The sequence below is a fragment of the Chiloscyllium plagiosum genome, unplaced genomic scaffold, assembly GCF_037043375.1.
Source record: "Chiloscyllium plagiosum isolate Xiang-an unplaced genomic scaffold, Cpla_swu_hap1 HiC_scaffold_2, whole genome shotgun sequence".
Taxonomy (NCBI): Eukaryota; Metazoa; Chordata; class Chondrichthyes; order Orectolobiformes; family Hemiscylliidae; genus Chiloscyllium; species Chiloscyllium plagiosum.
The window spans coordinates 99,304,746-99,323,430 of record NW_028270140.1 but is presented as its reverse complement, the minus strand read 5'-3'; the positions used below and the strand labels follow the sequence as shown (position 1 = coordinate 99,323,430).

The 18,685-nt window shown below is 40.9% G+C and overlaps 1 protein-coding gene across 2 annotated transcripts in view; it reads right to left on the bottom strand.

Annotated features, from left to right (window-relative positions):
• Positions 1-18,685, bottom strand: part of chd1 (chromodomain helicase DNA binding protein 1) — a 194,877-nt gene that overhangs the window by 39,075 nt on the left and 137,117 nt on the right. For both annotated transcript variants that reach the window (XM_043709918.2, XM_043709925.2), the window contains exons 18-23: positions 17,849-17,920; positions 14,384-14,533; positions 13,960-14,108; positions 5,791-5,887; positions 4,374-4,469; positions 2,415-2,582 (exon numbers count right to left, since the gene is read on the bottom strand). In XM_043709918.2, coding sequence (XP_043565853.2) covers positions 2,415-2,582; positions 4,374-4,469; positions 5,791-5,887; positions 13,960-14,108; positions 14,384-14,533; positions 17,849-17,920 — 732 coding nt within the window. The remainder of the gene's footprint in view (positions 1-2,414; positions 2,583-4,373; positions 4,470-5,790; positions 5,888-13,959; positions 14,109-14,383; positions 14,534-17,848; positions 17,921-18,685) is intronic.

Here is an 18,685-nt window from a genome sequence, read left to right as displayed (position 1 = left end):
TACATCCTTCAGGTGAGATTGATCAGCCAGAAGTGATGGTCCACATGGGTGTGAATGTATAGGCAGGCAGAGGGATCCTAAAAGGAGAATTCGGAGAGTCTGTAAGAAAATTAAAAGGCTGGACCTCAAGACCAGTAATCTCACGATTATTTCCAGTGCCACATGCTAAGGAGTTTAAAAATGAGAGGACCAATCATTTGAATGCATGGCTGGAGAATGTGTGTTAGAGGAAGGAAGCCATACGTCTGAGGCACTGGGGCCAGTTCTGGATGAGTACAACCTAGATAAGGTGAAAAGGTTATACCTTAACCAGACTGGGACTGATAGCCCCGCAGCTAAATGTGCTAGTGCAGTCGGGGTTAGTTTAAACCAGCTTGCCAGGGAATGGCAGCCTGAGGGGTAACCCAAATGGGGGCCTGAGCTGGAAGCAGAAAAACTATGAGAGAGATTAGAAGAGAACAGACACAAAGCTGAGCATTGAGCATGTCTTGAATGCGGAATTATGCCAAAAAGATAAAGTTAAGGGCAGTCTACCTGATTGCACGCAGCATTCACCAGAAGGGAAATGATCAATAGATACAAAATAAAGATACATAGGTATGACCTAATTGCCATTACAGAAGTATGGCTGTACAGTGATCGGAACTAGGATTTGAACATTCAAGCACACTTAAAATTTAGGAATAACAAACAAAAATGAACAGGAAGTGAAATTATGCAGAAGTCATGATCAATAAATTATTCAAGGATTGATCTCTGAGCAGGAAGACAATGTTTGAAATCTGTTTGGATACAGGTAAGAAACACAAAGAGACAGAGACATTAGATGAAGTGATTAAGAGTCCTCCAAATGGCAGTGCAGTGTAGGGAAAGGTATAAGTCAGGAGGTGAGAGAAGCTTGTAGTATGTGAAACACAGTAATCATGTGGACCAAATATAATCTTTCCAAATTTGTAGATGATACAAAGCTGAGCAGTAATGTGTGTGGATGAATATGTAAAATATTTTCAGGAGGATCTGGACAGGCATAGTGATTGGGAAGAACTTGGCAGATGGAATGTAATGTGGAAAAAATTAAGATTATCCACTTTGATAGGAAGAACAGACATGCAGAGAATTTTTTTAAACAGTGAGTTTAAAGTGCAGAGGGACTTGGATGCCCTGATCAATAAATTGCTGAAGGTTAATTTGCACATACAGCAAACTATTAGGAAGGAAGATTAATGGCATGTTATATTTTGTTACAAGAGGCTGAGAGTTCAGGAGTAGTGAAGTTTTGCTTCAATTGTATAAAAGCTTGGTTAAACCGTATCTAGAGTATTATGTGAAATTATGGCTTCCTCAACTCAGGAAAGATACTATTGCCACAGAGGAAGTGCAATGAAGGTTCACTAGACTTGCTCCCAGGATGGCAGAACTGTTCTATGAAAAGACATTGGGCAAACTGGATCTATATTCTCTAAAGTTCAGAAGAATAAGAAGCGATGTCATTGAAAATTTAAAAACACTTAAAGGGATAGACATGGTAAATGGGGAGTCTAGAACCAGGGAGTACAATTGAAAAATAGAGGGATACCATTTAGAACTCAGGAGGAATTTTTGCCCCCCTTGTAAGGTGGTGAAACTTGAGAACTCTTTATCCCATAGGATTCCGGAAGCTCAATCTTTGACTATTTTTAAAGTCAATGTTGATAGACTTTTGATTAGAAATGGCATAAATGATTATGGGGATTGTGTAGTCAAAAGACATTTAAGTGTTGAACAGCCATAATCGTATTAAATGGCAGAGGTGGTTTGATAAACAGAATGCCTTATGCCTGTTTTTATGTTGTTACTTGTTACTGCAATACAAATTTTAGCCAGGGGATGGCACCAGTGCACTTTCATGGTACAGTTAAGTTTCATCTTGCAGTGTTTAAAGTAGTGAATGACCTTTCTGTCATAAACCAAAACAAAGTCCTAACACAGACCTGTACGAATACCCAATTTGATTCCATACTGGAGGATCAGAATGTCCTATATGCTGTCCTACTGTCTCTACCTCCGTCACTTCTCACAGAGTAGTCTCCTCAATATGTTGGAGATGAAATGCCGATTGTGTGATCCCACCTCTGTCCAGCCACCAATCATGACACCAACCTATCAATTCTTTGCTACTTTTAATTTTCCAGCCCTTTCCAACTGTTCCAGTCAAGCTCAAGGAAAAGTTTCAAATATACAATTATTGGTTACATCTTTCTGGCTTTAACTCTGAATCTAACAACTGCAGATCTTAAGAGGTGCTGATAATGTGCACCAGAATCACAAAGTGGAAGTCTCACAACTACTGCTGCCAGTTTCCCAGTCTTCCAGAGCTCTCTCCTCTTCCCCAGATTTCCCACACTTTGCCCTGAGCCCTGTACTTTAACACTTACCTGTTTGGCACAGTTACGCATTCGAGGAAGCAAGTAGATCTCTTCAAGTTCTTTCTGTCGTTCTTCCTCTTCCATCCTTCTCCGTTGTGTTTCTGGAATAATGTCATCCCAATCCTTGATATTACGCTGAGGCTCAAGGTCATCGTCCATTGTGGAAAAGTTTGCTACCTAATGGGCAAGAGGAGGAAGTTCCAGATGATTTTTACAGGATCACATGGAATAAATTTTGTTGGGCTTAATTTATAAACTGAAAACTAAACTAGAAAAAGAATGGTTAAAATTATGAATAAAATTCAGCAGTAAATCCTTTGCAATTAACGATCATTATATGTAACAAAAGGTATACTTGAAGCTCAAACCTCTTTCAGCATTGGCAAATGTACCACTAAACTGACATCTAATTCTTCTGTTGGTGACTATAGGGTGTAAGCAGAGCTGGGATCCAAGCTACCCACTCGCCTTTCGTGATATAAATAGGAGGTTTGAGTAGGTAGGTGGTTAAATCGCTTATACTACAAATAGACAATTTAAACTATTGCACATTGCTTTCTTGCTGTAACTTTTACAAATTATGAGCTAAGCTTTTGGATATAGCAGGCTGGTTGATTCAGGACACCAACAATTAGGCATGATTACCTAAAAAACAAGAAGCAACTTCACAAACACTTTAGGGAAGGAAATTTGCCACCTTTATCTGGTCTGGCCTGCAGGCATTTCCAGACTCTCAGATATGTAGCTGACTCAAAATTGCCTTCTGAAATGGAGAAGCAAGCTAATCAGGTCAAGGGCAATTAGGAATGGACAACAAATGACTGCACTGTCAGAGATACCCACGTCTCTTAAAAGACTAAAACAGAACACCACAGGCAATGTTTCCCGAATTCACGGCACTGCACTTCTGCATCCTCAAAAAATAAAACATTCAACTAACCCTCCATATCCTTTCAGATTACACATTTACTATTGTACTTGAAGAAACCAGATACTTAATTCTCATACGTGCAGTTATCCAGTGAACCCTATTGTTTCTAAATAGGTGGACAATATGAAGAGAAAGAAGATAGTAAAAAGATAAGCAAGAATGAGATCAACTGGAGAGCACATTGAGAGCGCTTCTGACTGTGCCAAGGTCCTAAATGGCTGATTTTAAAGTTTGTGAATAGGTATCAGTTAATCATACATATAACATACTGCATTTAAAAAAAATCAATATTAAGAGCTCGCAATGTTTAGAATGACAGTAACAAATTAAACTAACCAGTTTACCCTAACGTGAACATACATTTTTACATGTGTGCTGTTAGGACAGCAATATCAATAGAACACAGGGGCAGGATCTCAAGGGTAGCGATTCAAAAACTGGACTATTTCTGTAAAGAACATCTTGACCATTTTTTTCCCCAGAAATAATTTTCGCTTAGTCTGCTGACAGACTCGTGTCATGGCAAGCTGTATTCTAGCATTGGGGCCTTTAATCTATGCAAGCTATTGCAATCATTAAAAAGGCTGACTGCCAAAGGCAGTGTATGTGTTAATGTTAAGAAAATTACAGCTTCCCAAACTAAAAACTGGCAAATTCCCGAAACCTTCTTCCACTCCTCACATAACGACATTTATGACAACTCTTCCTCATTTTTATTAAAGCTTTACTTCAAACGTAAGTAACATCTCACATACCCTTGGAATTTCAAGGCTCATTCTGAAACATACCAAAAATTTGAGTGCTTACAATCTTGGTCCCAGACCCAGAACTGTAGCTGCCCGAAGATTCAGATACTGTTTGACTTGGCCTTCAAACTAGAACAACTGCAATTCTTGCTTTACTTTCAGACTGGTGATACCATTAGTATTATTAACAAGTTAACAATAGCCTAGCAGCACAGGTTCTTGCTAAATCTCCGGGTATTGTATGCAGGTTAGCATATCCAAGTGAATGCAACACGAAGTAGTTTCTGATACCTTGAACTGGGATAGCAGCTCTTCTCCCACAGTGGTAGGCCCAGGTTCATTCTCACGAGTTTCAGCACGACAAAGGATTTCATCAATATCCATTTCCTACAAATACATTTTACCTTTTTAAATATAACTGTATTGTTAATAACGTATTCATCTGATTTCCAAAATTATTACAGTGAGCTTTTAAATCGTGTTAAAACATTTCAAACTTGTTTTCCTCTTGTGCCTTTACAGCAACATTAAGGAGCAAATGCTCGGCAAAAATAGCATAAAGATGTTTTAAACAAAAACAGAAACTACTGGAAAGGCTCAGAAATCTTGCAGCATCTGTAAAGAGAAATCAGAATTAATGTTTTGGGTTCAGTGACCCTTCCTCAGAAGGATGTTTTAAATTGGATTTGAAGTATTGGCAAGAAAGCAAGACTTTGTCTTGTAAAATCTAAAATAACTCATTTTTACTTAACTTCAATCTCCAAAAGCTGTTGCTTAGTTTGAAATGTACAGGCCTACAGTTTCTTCCATTTTGACATCACTTTTTGAGTTGTAGTCAGGTGGGACATTTTCCCTGGACTACTGCTCTCAGTGGTATGCATTGCATGTGGAGAAAGATAGGTCAGGAAGATGGAATGAATAAACAGATGCCACTCAGAGTTTGTGGAAGGTGAGTTGGGAGAGAGGGTACATAGGTCTGGGGTGCAGGAGAGGATGAGCTCTGTCTGTTGTGGAGGATGGTATTCCTGTAATACCAGTCAAGGAACTCACTATTGCTGTGGGCTGACACTCCAGCCGATTTACTTGCCAGATTTGTTGGTCTTACGCCTGTTACAAAAGCTCTTAAGTAAATCAATGTAAAAGCAATGATACATATAGCACACCCAATCCAATCCTCCAAGCTTTTGGCTATCTGACCCCCCTGTCAGGAGGATAAAGCCAGCAACTGGAACTTTAAATTTCACATAAGAACTGTGGAAGCGCACAGGTCAGGAGTTCAGCATCCTGCAGTGCATTAGCAAATTAAGTTGGAGTCAGAGAATCTGGGTCATAATGACTGCTTAACAGTGACTCTGTAAGAGTGCAACATAGACATTCACAAGTAGGAAGAACCATAGAGAGGTTCCAGTTAAATTATCATTATTAGGGAAAAACCTAAGCCATGATATTTTGGAAGTCATCTTCAATGCTTAGGGATAACTGAAATGTTAGGAAACATAACCTTCTGATCTTAAGAAATCAGAGTCTACATTGATAAGATTAGTAACAAAACCTGAATAGATCAACTAAGATATTTGCAATACACTGAAATGAAAAATAGTAAACATATCAGACAGAAGGGAGGAGTATTTCCAGCAATTTGCTTAAAAACATTTAATTTCAGAAGTATTATGAGCAGATAAAAGGTCACTCCTTGTTGTTTAGTTACCTGTGGTTCTTCTTCCTCTCCTTCTGGTTCTTTAAAAAGTTCCTCAGCTCCAAACTTCAGGATAGCTGCCAGCTCTTCTTTATTAAAAGGTGTAGAACTGAAATTAGAAGCGATAAACCAAATAATATTGGGAATTCTTGACCAAATCCTACAAAAAGCACTCTCGATAGATTTAGAAATGAACTGAAATTCTGGTGCACAGTCTACAACACTACCTTCCACAGCTGAGTCCCATTCAGACAAGAATCCTTCTCAGTTTTCTGCTGAATTTATAAAGATGAAAGCGGATTCAAATTTCTGATTAGCCATTTACAGTGGAGATTTTCTTATTGTATTTGTTCTTTGGACATGGGAATTATTGACAAGACCAGCATTCACTGTTCAACTGCATTTGAAAAGGAAATTGTGAGCTGCCTTCTTGAATTGTCACACAACTAATTCCTGGGAAAGGAATTCTGGGATTTTGAGCAGATGAGCAAAAAAAAGGCATCATAGCTTCCAGTCAGGAGGATGTGTAGCTTGGAGGGATACTTGCAGGTGATAGTATTGCCATGTTATGCTGCTCTTATCCTTCTGCATATTAGATGTCCCAGGTCGGCTAAACGGTAGGGATTCTGTGATTCCAAGGGACTTTGGCAAGTTAATGCAGCACAACTTGAAAGTGGTACACACTGCTTGTCTCTGTGTACTGGTGGGGATGATGGTGGATAGGATGCCAGTCAAGTGGACTGTTCTCTTTACAACAGAAGGGCAGAGATTTAATAGGTGTGTACAAGATTATGACAGATTTAGACTAGGTTGGCAACGAAATTCTGTTTCTGATAACTGACAGCACAAGAACATGGGTCAAACGTTCAATGATTAAGCAATAAATTTGAGAAAGAGGGGAGGAAGAACTGCTTTTCTGCATCCACAATGTAAGTTACTCCTACTAATGCTGTCACAGTCAGATACATTAAGTAGATTTGCAAGGACAAAATCAAGTAGGTTTCTTTCCACCATTGTTTATTCTCTTCACAGCCACCACCAATTTACTTATCAGGCCTTGGCCAGCCTGGTTAATACTGCGTGCTGAAGTTGTCATGCAGAGGACATTATTTGCTCTTGATACTCTAAATGTTACTTCCAAATGATATCCAATGTGGAGAAGCACTAATACATCAGCTGAGTAACTGCAGTTAGTAATTAGCAAGCTTGTCCATGTTTGATTTGTTGCTTTGAAACTCTTTCGACTGAACATTTCAAATTTCAAGAATTGCTGATACTGTTTTCAAACCTAAATCAGTGGCAAAGTCAGCAGACAGGTACAACTATCAACAGCTGAGGCGGAATTACATCTTCATTTATATGTGCTAAAGGAGAGGAAGCTTAAACAAGGTTCCTGATGTTGCTCATCAGTTGTGGGAAAGTGACCTAATCTCATGCTGACCTGACTGATAGGCTATAGGAGAGCAGCAATTCCAGAAGAATTCGAGCATCAACCAGCAACAGAGCAGCATTAAAGCCAAACACATTCCTGTCGACATATAAGCACCTCAGAGTCAGACAGTGTAATAACTGGTTTCCTTTGCTAAGGTGCACTTGTGAACCAGTTGGGTTTTATGACAATCTGGCAGTCATGTGGTTGCTATTGCTGATACAAAGCTGCTTTATTCTAATTTATTTCATTTTTTGAATTTCAAGTCCCCAACAATTGTGCTGGGATACAAATTCATGCCTCAATTATCACCCCAATAACATGATAACATCATGTTATATTAATAAGTTATGCTTATAGTGATTTGTAATATATTTCAAAGAAAATATAATTCTGCAGAATTGTATTGAATTATCACAAAAGTTAATTGATGTTTGGTCAGAACTCATTTTACTATCCGTGCTACTGTGACAGGGAAGCATTGGAGAATCAAATGTGTTAAAATCACTTTTTTTTTTAATAGTGTACTATAATAGTAGCTGCAGTTTCAGGCACCAACTTGGAATGCATTTTACTTTTGTATAGTACTGCTAAGTCATAAAATTGCTCTCATCATTGCCTCCCATAGAGAGTCATAAAGCTTGACTATAATTTTATGTACTTGAAAGATTTTTATAAAGGTTAGATGCTTCCCATAGTCCAGTTGGTACGGTACAAAGATTTTACACACCCATTAGCTCTCTCTGAACCCCTAGTGACAATGTTGCGACTGTCATCAGTAGCTTTGAAATGTAATCCATTTAACAGATGCTCTATAGCGTTCTGTGTTGGTTAAACTTGAAGGGGAAACTTTAAATAGAATAGTAAATTTTCAAACAAGGATCTTTGAAACCTAGGTTTCCTTTGTTAAGGTGTGAAAAAATAAGCAGTGTTGGAGTAACCTGCAGTTTGGCAATTGATCTTCCTGTGCTACCATGCTTGAGAGCAGGCTTTCCACACACAGTTATTTTCTTGACCAGAGAGAGAAATCTAAATATTAGATTATTAATAATGTGAAACAAGGAAATGAGAGAGACTCTGAATAATTATTTTGCACACGTCCTTAGAGTAGAAGACAATGGAAACATCACAAGAATAGTAGTAAATCAAAAGGCAAAAATGAGGGAGAGAAACTAATGCAACCAAAGGCTGACAAGTCTCTAGACTGGATGGCCTGCATGCTAGGAATGATTATGGAAATACTGATCCGTTGATTGTAATCTTGCAAAGGTTCCTAGATTCACAAAAGGTCCCAGCAAAATGGAAAATCGCAAACGTAATGCTCCCATCCAAAGCAGGAGATACAAAACAGGAAATTATAGGCCAGCTAGTATAACATCTTGCCTTTGAGAAAAATGCTAGATGCTCACCAGACCAATTTCTGAGGTAGCAATTTTGATGTATGAGGGAAGTGCAGGTCAACTGGGCCTGTATGCACTGGAGTTTAGAAAAATGGAAGGGGACCTCGTTGAAATGTACAAAACTCTTGACAGGGCTGGACAAAACAAATGCAGTGATGCTGCTCAGAGTGGGGCTGGCGGGGGTGTCTCGAAGGGGTCACCATCTCATGATATGCAATAGGCCATTTCCCACAGAGATGAGGAAAAATATATTACTCAGAGGGTGGTGAGCCTGTGGAATTCCCTATCATAGGAAGATATGGAGGCAAAAATCGATAAATACATTTAGAAAAAGAACATAGATTGGCAGAGTTTAAAGGTGTCAAGGGTAAGGGAACAGTGGGAGTCTGGTGGGGAGATAGAGGATCAGCTATGGTCGTGTTGAATGGCAGAGATGGTTCAATAGACATAATGGCCTCACCTCCTATTTTCTACATTTCCATATATGTCACTGCTCCTCATCAACAAAAAACTCCCTTCCTAACAGCACAGTAGAAGCACTTTCACCATATAAATAGCGGTGATTCAAGATAATAGCTCACACCCATCTAGTCAGATGTTTTGAGGGCCAAGCAATAAATGCTGAGTTTGTCAGTAACATTCACAATCCATCAATCAACAAATGATAACTATCTTCTTACTGGCTGCTACATATAGAATTCTAAAGGGTCTTGACAGGGTTAATGCTGAAAGTATGTTTCCCCACATAGGACAGCCTAGGATGCCCTTAAGATGGTGGTGAGTTGCCTTCGTGAACCGCTGCAGTACCTAATGCCTCCAACTGTTTCTTGATATCATGTGGAGTAAACTGAATTGGCTGAAGACTGGTATCTGTTTTACTGGGAACCACTACAGGAGACCAAGATGGATCATCCACTCAGCTTTAATAGCTAAAGATTATTGTGGAGAAAGTGAGGAGTGCAGATGCTAGAGAAATGAGTCGAGAGTGCGGTGCTGGAAAAGCACAGCGGGTCAGGCAGCATCCGAGAAGCTGTGCTTTTCTGGCACCACACTCTCAATTAAAGATTATTGTGAATGTTTCAGCCTTACTGTTTGCACAGACATGCTCGGCTCTTCCATCATTGAGGATGGGCTATTTGTGAAGCCTCCAGTGACTTGTTAAACTGCACACCAGCATTCATAGAACAATACAGCACAGAACAGGCCATTCAGCCCTCGATGTTGCACCGACATGTGAACTAATCTAAGCCCATCCCCCTACACTATCCCATCACCATCCGTGTGCTTATCCAAGGATTGTTTAAATCTCACTAATGTGGCTGAGTTAACTACATTGGCAGGCAGGGCATTCCACACCCTTACCACCCTCTGAGTAAAGAACCTGCCTCTGACATCCTTCTTAAATCTATCACTCCTCAATATGTAGCTTTGCTCCCTCATACAAGCTGACATTATCCTAGGAAAAAAGATTTTCACTGTCTTACCCTATCTAATCCTCTGATCATCTTGTATGTCTCTGTCAAATCCCCTCTAAGACTTCTTCTTTCCAATGAGAACAGACCCAAGTCTCTCAGACTTTCCTCAGAAGACCTTCCATCCAAAACCAGGCAACATCCTGGTAAGTCTCCTCTGCACCTTTTCCAATACTTCCACATCCTTCCTGTAATGGGGTGAGCAGAACTGTACACAATACACCAAGTGAGGCCGCACTAGCGTTTTGTACAGTTGCAGCATGACATTACGGCTCCCGAACTCAATCCCTCTACCAATAAATACCGTATGCCTTCTTAACAGCACTATCAACCTGGGTGGCAACTTTCAGGGATCGATGTAATGGACTCCAAGATCTCTCTGCACATCCACACTACCAAGAATCTTTCCACTGATCCAGTATTCTGTCTTCCTGTGATTTTTCCCAAAGTGAATCACCTCACATTTATCTGCATTGAATGCCATTTGTCACCTCTCAGCCCAATTCTGCAGTTTATCCAAGTCCCCCTGCAACATTCTTCCACACTGTCCACTACTCCACCTATGCCTGAGTCCAAGTCATTTATAAAAATGACAAACAGCAGTGGTCCCAAAAAGATCCTTGTGAAACACCACTAGTAACCAGACACCAGGCTGAATATCTTCCATCAACCACCATGCGCTGTCTTCCTACAGAAAGCCAGTTTCTAATCAAAACTGCTAAATCACCCTTAATCCCGTGCCCCTGCATTTTCTCCAACAGCCTACCATGTGGAACATTATCAAAGGCCTTACTGAAGTTAAGTATGGCTGGATGTGGTTGTGAGCTTGCTTCGCTCATGCTGTTCAACACGCAAGTAGTCCTGTTTACTAACTTTACCAGGTTGACTTCATTTTTAGGAATGTGTGATGTTGCTCGTGGCATGCCTGCCTGCACTTTTCACTGAACCAGGGTTGATTCATTGGTTCCACAGTAATGATTGACTGGGGTATATGTCAGACCATGAGGTTTTAGATTGAGTTGGAGTATGATTCTGCTGCTTTTGATGGCCCACAATGCCTCACGAATGCCCAGTCTCAAGTTGCTAGATCTGTTCAAATCCTATTGCAAATAGCACTCTAATATTGCCACACAACACAATGGAGGGTATTATCAATGTGAAGGCAGGACTTCATCCCCAGAAAGACTGTATGGTGGACATTCTTGTGATACTGCTGTTGAGTCACGAATAACCCAGAGGATGCAAGGACGGCAAATGTCCTTCCCCAAAGGAAGCTCGATGGTTTTTACGACAATAGTTTTTTGATCATCATATTTTACTCCATCAATTAGCATGATGACAGAATCATTGAATTACTGCTCCAGTGATTTAGAGTCAGAGATGCACAGCTCAGAAACAGGCCTTTCGGTCCAACCCCTCCATGCCGACCAGATATCCCAACCCAATCTAGTCCCACCTGCCAGCACCTGGCCCATATTCTCTCCAAACCCTTCTTATTCATATACCCATCCAGATGCCTTTTAAATGTTGCAACTGTACCAGCCTCCATCACTTCCTCTGGCAGCTCATTCCATACACGCACCACCCTGTGTGTAAAAATGTTGCCCCTTAGGTCTCTTTTATATCGTTCCCCTCTCACCTTAAACCTACATCCTCTAGGTATGGACTCCCCGACCCCAGGAAAGGGACATTCTATTTATCCTATCCATGATCCTCATGATTCTATAAACATCTATAAGGTCACCCCTCAGCCTCCGACGCTCCAGGGAAAACAGTCCCAGCCTGTTCAGCCTCTCCCTATAGCTCAAATCCTCCAACCCTGGCAATATCCTTGTAAATCTTTTCTGAACCCTGTCAAGTTTCACAACATCTTTCCGATAGGAAGGAGACCAGAATTGCATACAATATTCTAAAAGTGGCCTAACCAATATCCTGTACAGTTGCAACATGACCTTGCAACTCGTGTACTCAGTACTCCGACTAATAAAGGAAAGCATACCAAACGCCTTCTTCACTATCCTATCTACCTGTGACTCTACTTTCAAGGAAATATGCACCTACACTACAAGGTCTCTTTGTTCAGCAACACTCCCTAGGACCTTACCATTAAGTGTATAAGTCCTGCTAAGGTTTGCTTTCCCAAAATGCAGCACCTCGTATTTATCTAAATTAAACTGCCATCTGCCACTTCTCAGCCCATTGGCCCATCTGATCAAGATCCTACTGAAATCTGAGGTAACCCTCTTCGCTGTCCACTGCACCTACAATTTTGGTGTAATCTGCAAACTCACTAACTATACCTCTTATGCTCACATCCAAATTATTTCTAAAAATGACGAAAAATAGTGGACCCATCACTGATCCTTGTGGCACTCCACTGGACACAGGTCTCCAGTCTGAAAAACAACCCTCCACCACCACCCTGTCTTCTACCTTTGAGCCAGTTCTGTATCCAAGTGGCTAGTTCTCCCTGTATTCCATGAGATCTAATCTTGCTATCCAGTCTCCCATGGGGAACTTTGTCAAACGCCATACTGAAGTCCATATAGGTCGTGTCTAATGCACTGCCCTCATCAATCCTCTTTATTACTTCTTCACTTACCACACTGCCATGTAAGAATATAGAACATTACAACGCAGTACAGGCCCTTCGGCCCTTGATGTTGCGTCGACCTGTCATGGAGAAAGTGAGGTCTGCAGATGCTGGAGATCAAAGTTGAAACTTTATTGCTGGAACAGCACAGCAGGTCAGGCAGCATCCAGGGAACAGGAGATTCGACGTTTCGGGCACAGGCCCTTCTTCAGGAAGAAGAAGGGCCTGTGCCCGAAACGTCGAATCTCCTGTTCCCTGGATGCTGCCTGACCTGCTGTGCTGTTCCAGCAATAAAGTTTCAACGTCGACCTGTCATACCAATCTTAAGCCCATCTACCCTACACTATTCCATGTACATCCATATGCTTGTCCAATGACGACTTAAACGTACTTAAAGTTGGCAAATCTACTACCGTTGCAAAGCATTCCTTACCCTCACTACTCTGAGTAAAGAAACTACCTCTGATATCTGTCCTATATCTATCACCCCTCAATTTAAAGCTATGCCCCCTCATGCTCCCCGTCACCATACTTGGAAAAAGGCTCTCCCTATCCACCCTATCTAACCCTCTGATTATCTTATATGTCTCTATTAAGTCACCTCTCAACCTTCTTCTCTCTAATGAAAACAGCCTCAAGTCCCTCAGCCTTTCCTCGTAAGACCTTCCCTCCATACCAGGCAACATCCAAGTAAATCTCCTCTGCAACCTTTCCAAAGCTTCCACATCCTTCTTATAATGCGGTGACCAGAACTGTACACAATACTCCAAGGGCGGCCGCACCAGAGTTTTGTACAGCTGCAGCATAACCTCATGATTCTGGAACTCTATCCCTCTATTAATAAAAGGCAAGATACTCATAGGGAAGACTAAATTTTCATTTGACACTACTTTTGGTTTCTGCCCAAAAGCAATTTAGTACTCAGTGTGGTTTAAACAAATAAACTTACGTATTTATTTTCCAAAATCAAAAATAAAACAATGAAAGGGTTTCTAAAATATTAGGAGAAGTAGGTTCAGGGCGACAGTACATATTATGCATCAGTAACAAAGTTGAAAAGAATAAAGGCAACTTGAGTCAAGAAATACTACACACTACAATTGGGCTTCAAGAAACTGTCAGAATGGAAAAACCCTTCTTTTCTCAGGTGAACTGTTAAAGCAGAGATATTAACAACAAAGAATCAAAGGCAAGATACTCATGGAATTGTCAAATAATAAATGACTTCTTTTAGCTAATCGTTCTTGGACCATAAATGATACTTCACAGGAAAATGTAGCTACCTACTTTGTAGGATTGGAACCAGTATGTAGCACAGTTTTCCCTGTTGTATCCATTCGTTGTATAACAAGGTGATCCAGCACCATCTTTTTCTTTGCTCTTTCAATGATTTCTTCTTCCACTGTTCCCTTTGTAACTAGCCGATATATATTAACCTGAAAAGATGTATTATGTACATTATATCCTCAGATTAATTTTAAAATCAAACTTTTATATTTACAAGGATGTTGGTGAGCAAGATTCTTTCAGGTATACCATTCAAGTCTCAGAAAATATTGCATCTTTGATAAAACTGCTCTGAACTTGGAGTAAGCCTTTTTAAGTGTAAAGTCAGTCTTTGTGAAGAATGTTAAAAGTTAAAATTACATTCAGCATGGTTAAAAATTAAAATTCCACTATAGTGTGACCAACAGAAAAGAAATTTAATTACCTGCTTTTTCTGACCAATTCTGTGAGCTCTTGCTTGTGCCTGTAAATCATTCTGTGGATTCCAGTCTGAATCGAAAATAACTACAGTGTCTGCAGATGCCAGGTTTATACCCAACCCTCCTGCTCTGGTTGATAGCAGAAAGCAGAAATCCTGTGGTCAAAAGGAGACAAATCCCAAAAGCAGATTCTTCACAACAGCTCACAAACACAATTTCCCAGTAATAAAAAGGGAAAATGGATATTCATACATTTTCTTCTCCAGTTTGAACAATTGGTTAGACATTTGATTGTGTGCTCTCTCAACATTTCAACAAATGTCTATATACAATGTGGAAATAACACACAAATTGACAAATTGACAGAATTCTGCAAATTGAAACATAATTAAAGAATCAATTACGTTTACTTTAATAGCTCTTATGAACGCATCCAAATAATCTCTCACCATCCATCTCTCAGATGTATGGAAGTTGCTGAATAGAACTGTCATTCCGTAAAAAAGTAACATCAGCAACTTGCAAGTGATTTATCTGGGATTGTTTTATACAGACACAACAAGTACCCAATTCAATACCTGCTCTGACAAGACTGTTTATGAAAAACACGTGTTTGATTCTTGTGGGTTACAAAAATATCAAATTAGTTCTGATTATTTCATTAAGCTTGATCAAATAGGTACAGGATGTGTGATAATCACTTAGAAGATGGTTAGGAAGGTCTCACTGAAGGAAGTATCAGAATATTGGGATGACTGGGGTGCACGTATTTACTTTATAAAGGAACAGAATATTCACATTTATAAACAATGTAAATTAGTGGTTAGGTCTCAGGAGCCAACTAGAGTCCACTTCTGGTAATACACTTTTGTTAAGATAATACAGGGGAAATTTACTCGAATGATACCAAGAATGAAAGACTTCAGTTACATCGAAAGATTAGAAAAACTTGCAATGTTCTCAGCATAGAAATGTTAAGGAGAGATTTAGCTGAGTGGTTTAATGGAATAGCTTGGAAAGACTTATCCAATTGAGCTGGGTCAATGATGAAAAGTAACAAATTTAAGGTTACTAGGAAATGAATTAAAGGTTTAAAAAAAGAAATTTATTTACTGAAGCAATTTGAGGATTTTGAGTGCACTGCCTGAAGAGAGTGGTGGCAGCAGATTCAATAAGCATTTTCAAATGGTATTAAATAAAACTGGAAGGAGGAAATTTGGTAATAGAGAAAGGGAAAGCAAGTAGAACTAATTAGATAGCTCTCTCAAAGAGTTAGCACAGTCTTGATGGGCAAATCAACATTAAGACAGAATTCTTTCCAGTCTTATTTCTTCTGCCACTATACTAGAAGTAGATATTTCAGTATCCTGCTATTTGCTAGAAACTACCCTTTAAACAATTTGGATGGATCTTTGTGGAGGTATGTGGGATTGCTTTTATATGGAGAAAGTGAGGACTGCAGATGCTGGAGATCAGCGTTAACAGTGTGGTGCTGGAAAAGCACAGCAGGTCAGGAAGCATCCCAGGATCAGGAGAATCGGTGTTTCGGGCACAAGCCCTTCATCAGGAATGAGGCTTGTGGGTAGGGGCTGAAAGATAAATGGGAGGGGGGTGAGGGTGGGGGGAGGTAGCTGGGAAAGCGACAGGTGGATGAAGGTGAGGGAGAAGGTGATAGGTCAGAGGGGGGCCAGTGATGGACAGTCCGGAGAGCGGTACCGAATTGGAAGCTTGGGACTGGGATAGTGTGAGGGGAGGGGAAATGAGGGAGCTGTTGAAATCCACATTTATCCCATGTGGTTGCAGGATCCCAAGGTGGAATATGAGGCATTTCTTCTCCAGGCATCAGGTGGTCATGGTTTGGCAGTGGAGGAGGTCAACAACTTCTCCTTCCAATCCTCCTACTTCCTCCAAACCAAAGGGCACCCGCATGGAACCCAGCTATGCCTGCCTGTTTGTCAGATACGTGCAGCCCCCCCATCGGTTCCTCCGCTTTATCGATGACTGTATTGGCGCTGCCTCGTACTCCCACAAGGAGGTTGAACAGTTCATCAACTTCACCAATACATCCACCCCAACCTCAAATTCACCTGGACCATCTCAGCAACCTCTCTCCCCTTCCTGGACCTCTCCATCACAGTATCTGGCAACCGACTAACCACAGATATATACAAGCCACCAACTCTCACAGTTATCTAGACTACAACTCCTCCCACCCTACCTCCTGTAAAAACGCCATCCCTTATTCCCAATTGCTCTGCCTCTGCCTTCTGTTCCCGAGATGACCAATTCCACCTCAGAATGTCCCAGATGGCCTCCTTCTTCTAAGATCGCCTTTTCCCTTCCCACGTGGTTGACGATGCCCTCCAGCGCATCTCCTCCATTTCACGCACCGCCACCCTTGAACCCCAACCCTCCCAACGCAACAAGGACAGAACCCCCCCCCCCCCCCCCCCCCCCCCCGGTCCTCACCTTCCAGCCCACTAAACTCCACATACATCACATCATTCTCCGCCACTTCTGCCACCTCCAAACGGATCCCACCACATATATATTTCCCTCCCCACCCCTATCAGCGTTCCCAAAAGACCATTCCCTCTGCGACCCCCTCGTCAGGTCCACACCCCCCTCGTAGTAGGTTTCTCTGCCACCGCAGGAAATGCAAAACCTGCACCCACACCACTACCCTCACCTTTGTCCACATCCATTAGAAATTCACCTACACCTCTCCCAACATCATCTACTCTATCTGTTGCACCCAATGTGTTCTCCTCTACATCAGGGAGACAGGATGCCTTCTTGTGGATCATTTCAGAGAACATCTTTGGGACACCCACATCCACAAACCCCACCCCCCCATGACTGAACACTTCAACACCCCCTCCCACTGTGTCAAGGACATGTAGGTCCTGGGTCTCCTCCACACCAAACCCTAATCACTGACGCCTGGAGGAGGAACATCTCATATTCTGCCTTGGGACCCTGATCCTGTGTGTTTGCAATGTGGATTTCAACAGCTTCCTCATTTCCCCGCCTCCCACATTATCCCAGTCCCAAGCCTCCAACTCAGCACCGCCCTCCGGACCCATCCATCAGCGCCCCTGTGACCTATCCTCTTTCCCTCACCTTCATCCATTTATCGCTTTCCTTTGAATAATTATTTCTCTCTGTTCACCATCGGTAGTGAATGGAGGATTAACTGAGCCATGGGTTTGCCTCTCAGTAAAGTTGTGCAAGTCCAATTGTCTTGTTAAAAAACTGCATTGATTCAATGATGTGCATCGTTTATCTCTCAAACAGCCTAGACATGATCATGTAATTCTCAGCTGAACAAAATGGACAGACTCTTGCCCTAGGATTCAAGCACAGGCATTCTCTTTATGTCTTACTCAATGTTTACTTCTTACTATCCCATGCATGTTTTCTCTCTCTCTCACACACACACACACACACACACACACATTATATCTTACATCTGATCCTTCTGCATTGAAATGGTCCAGCGCTTGCTTCCTTAACTCGCCCTTAATAGATCCATCTAGTCGCTGAGAGAGAAAAATAGTCACCATTACTGTGTGGCAGACTATAGCAAAATACAGAAAACACTTATATTAACTATATCCTACAGATTTGTCTTTTGCTGATGGACACTGCCATTTGTCTTTGTAGATCATTCAATTTAATCTGCTGCACAGAACATAAATTAAGGATGCAAAAGGATAACTGGCTCAAAGGCTTACTAACTATTTCTCAAACTTAAAGTAAAACAAAGAACTGCAGATATTGGACATTTGAGGCAAATTAAAACAGAAACTGTCGAAGAAACTCAGGTCTGGAGACATCTTTCAGAAGAGTCACAGGACTTGAAACATTAACTCTGTTTTGTCTCCAGAGTTTTGCTAGCCATAGCTGTTTTTGTTTATTTTGAATTCTCAAACTTAATTGGTTTTACATTGAAATAAAAACTTGATTGAACATAGCACAGTCAATGTTACACAGAGCAATTTTTGATTAACTGAATAAACAATAATAACTTATTACAACCAATTTGTACAATGGCTATGAAATAAGTCTGGATTTGAAGTTGGAAGTGAATATCATTTCATACCTTTAGAACACGAGCTCAAAGAAAGAGCAGCCTAGTGTTCATGAATGCAACAAGCTATACAAATTCCCACTTTACTTCTAATCCCTAATTTTAGATCGAACATGTACTGGCAATCTCTCTGTCATTCTTATGCCAGAAGAGAGACTGTACAATAGTCTGACCCTTTCAATTAACTTGACCATATGCTTGGTTTGTGATGGGA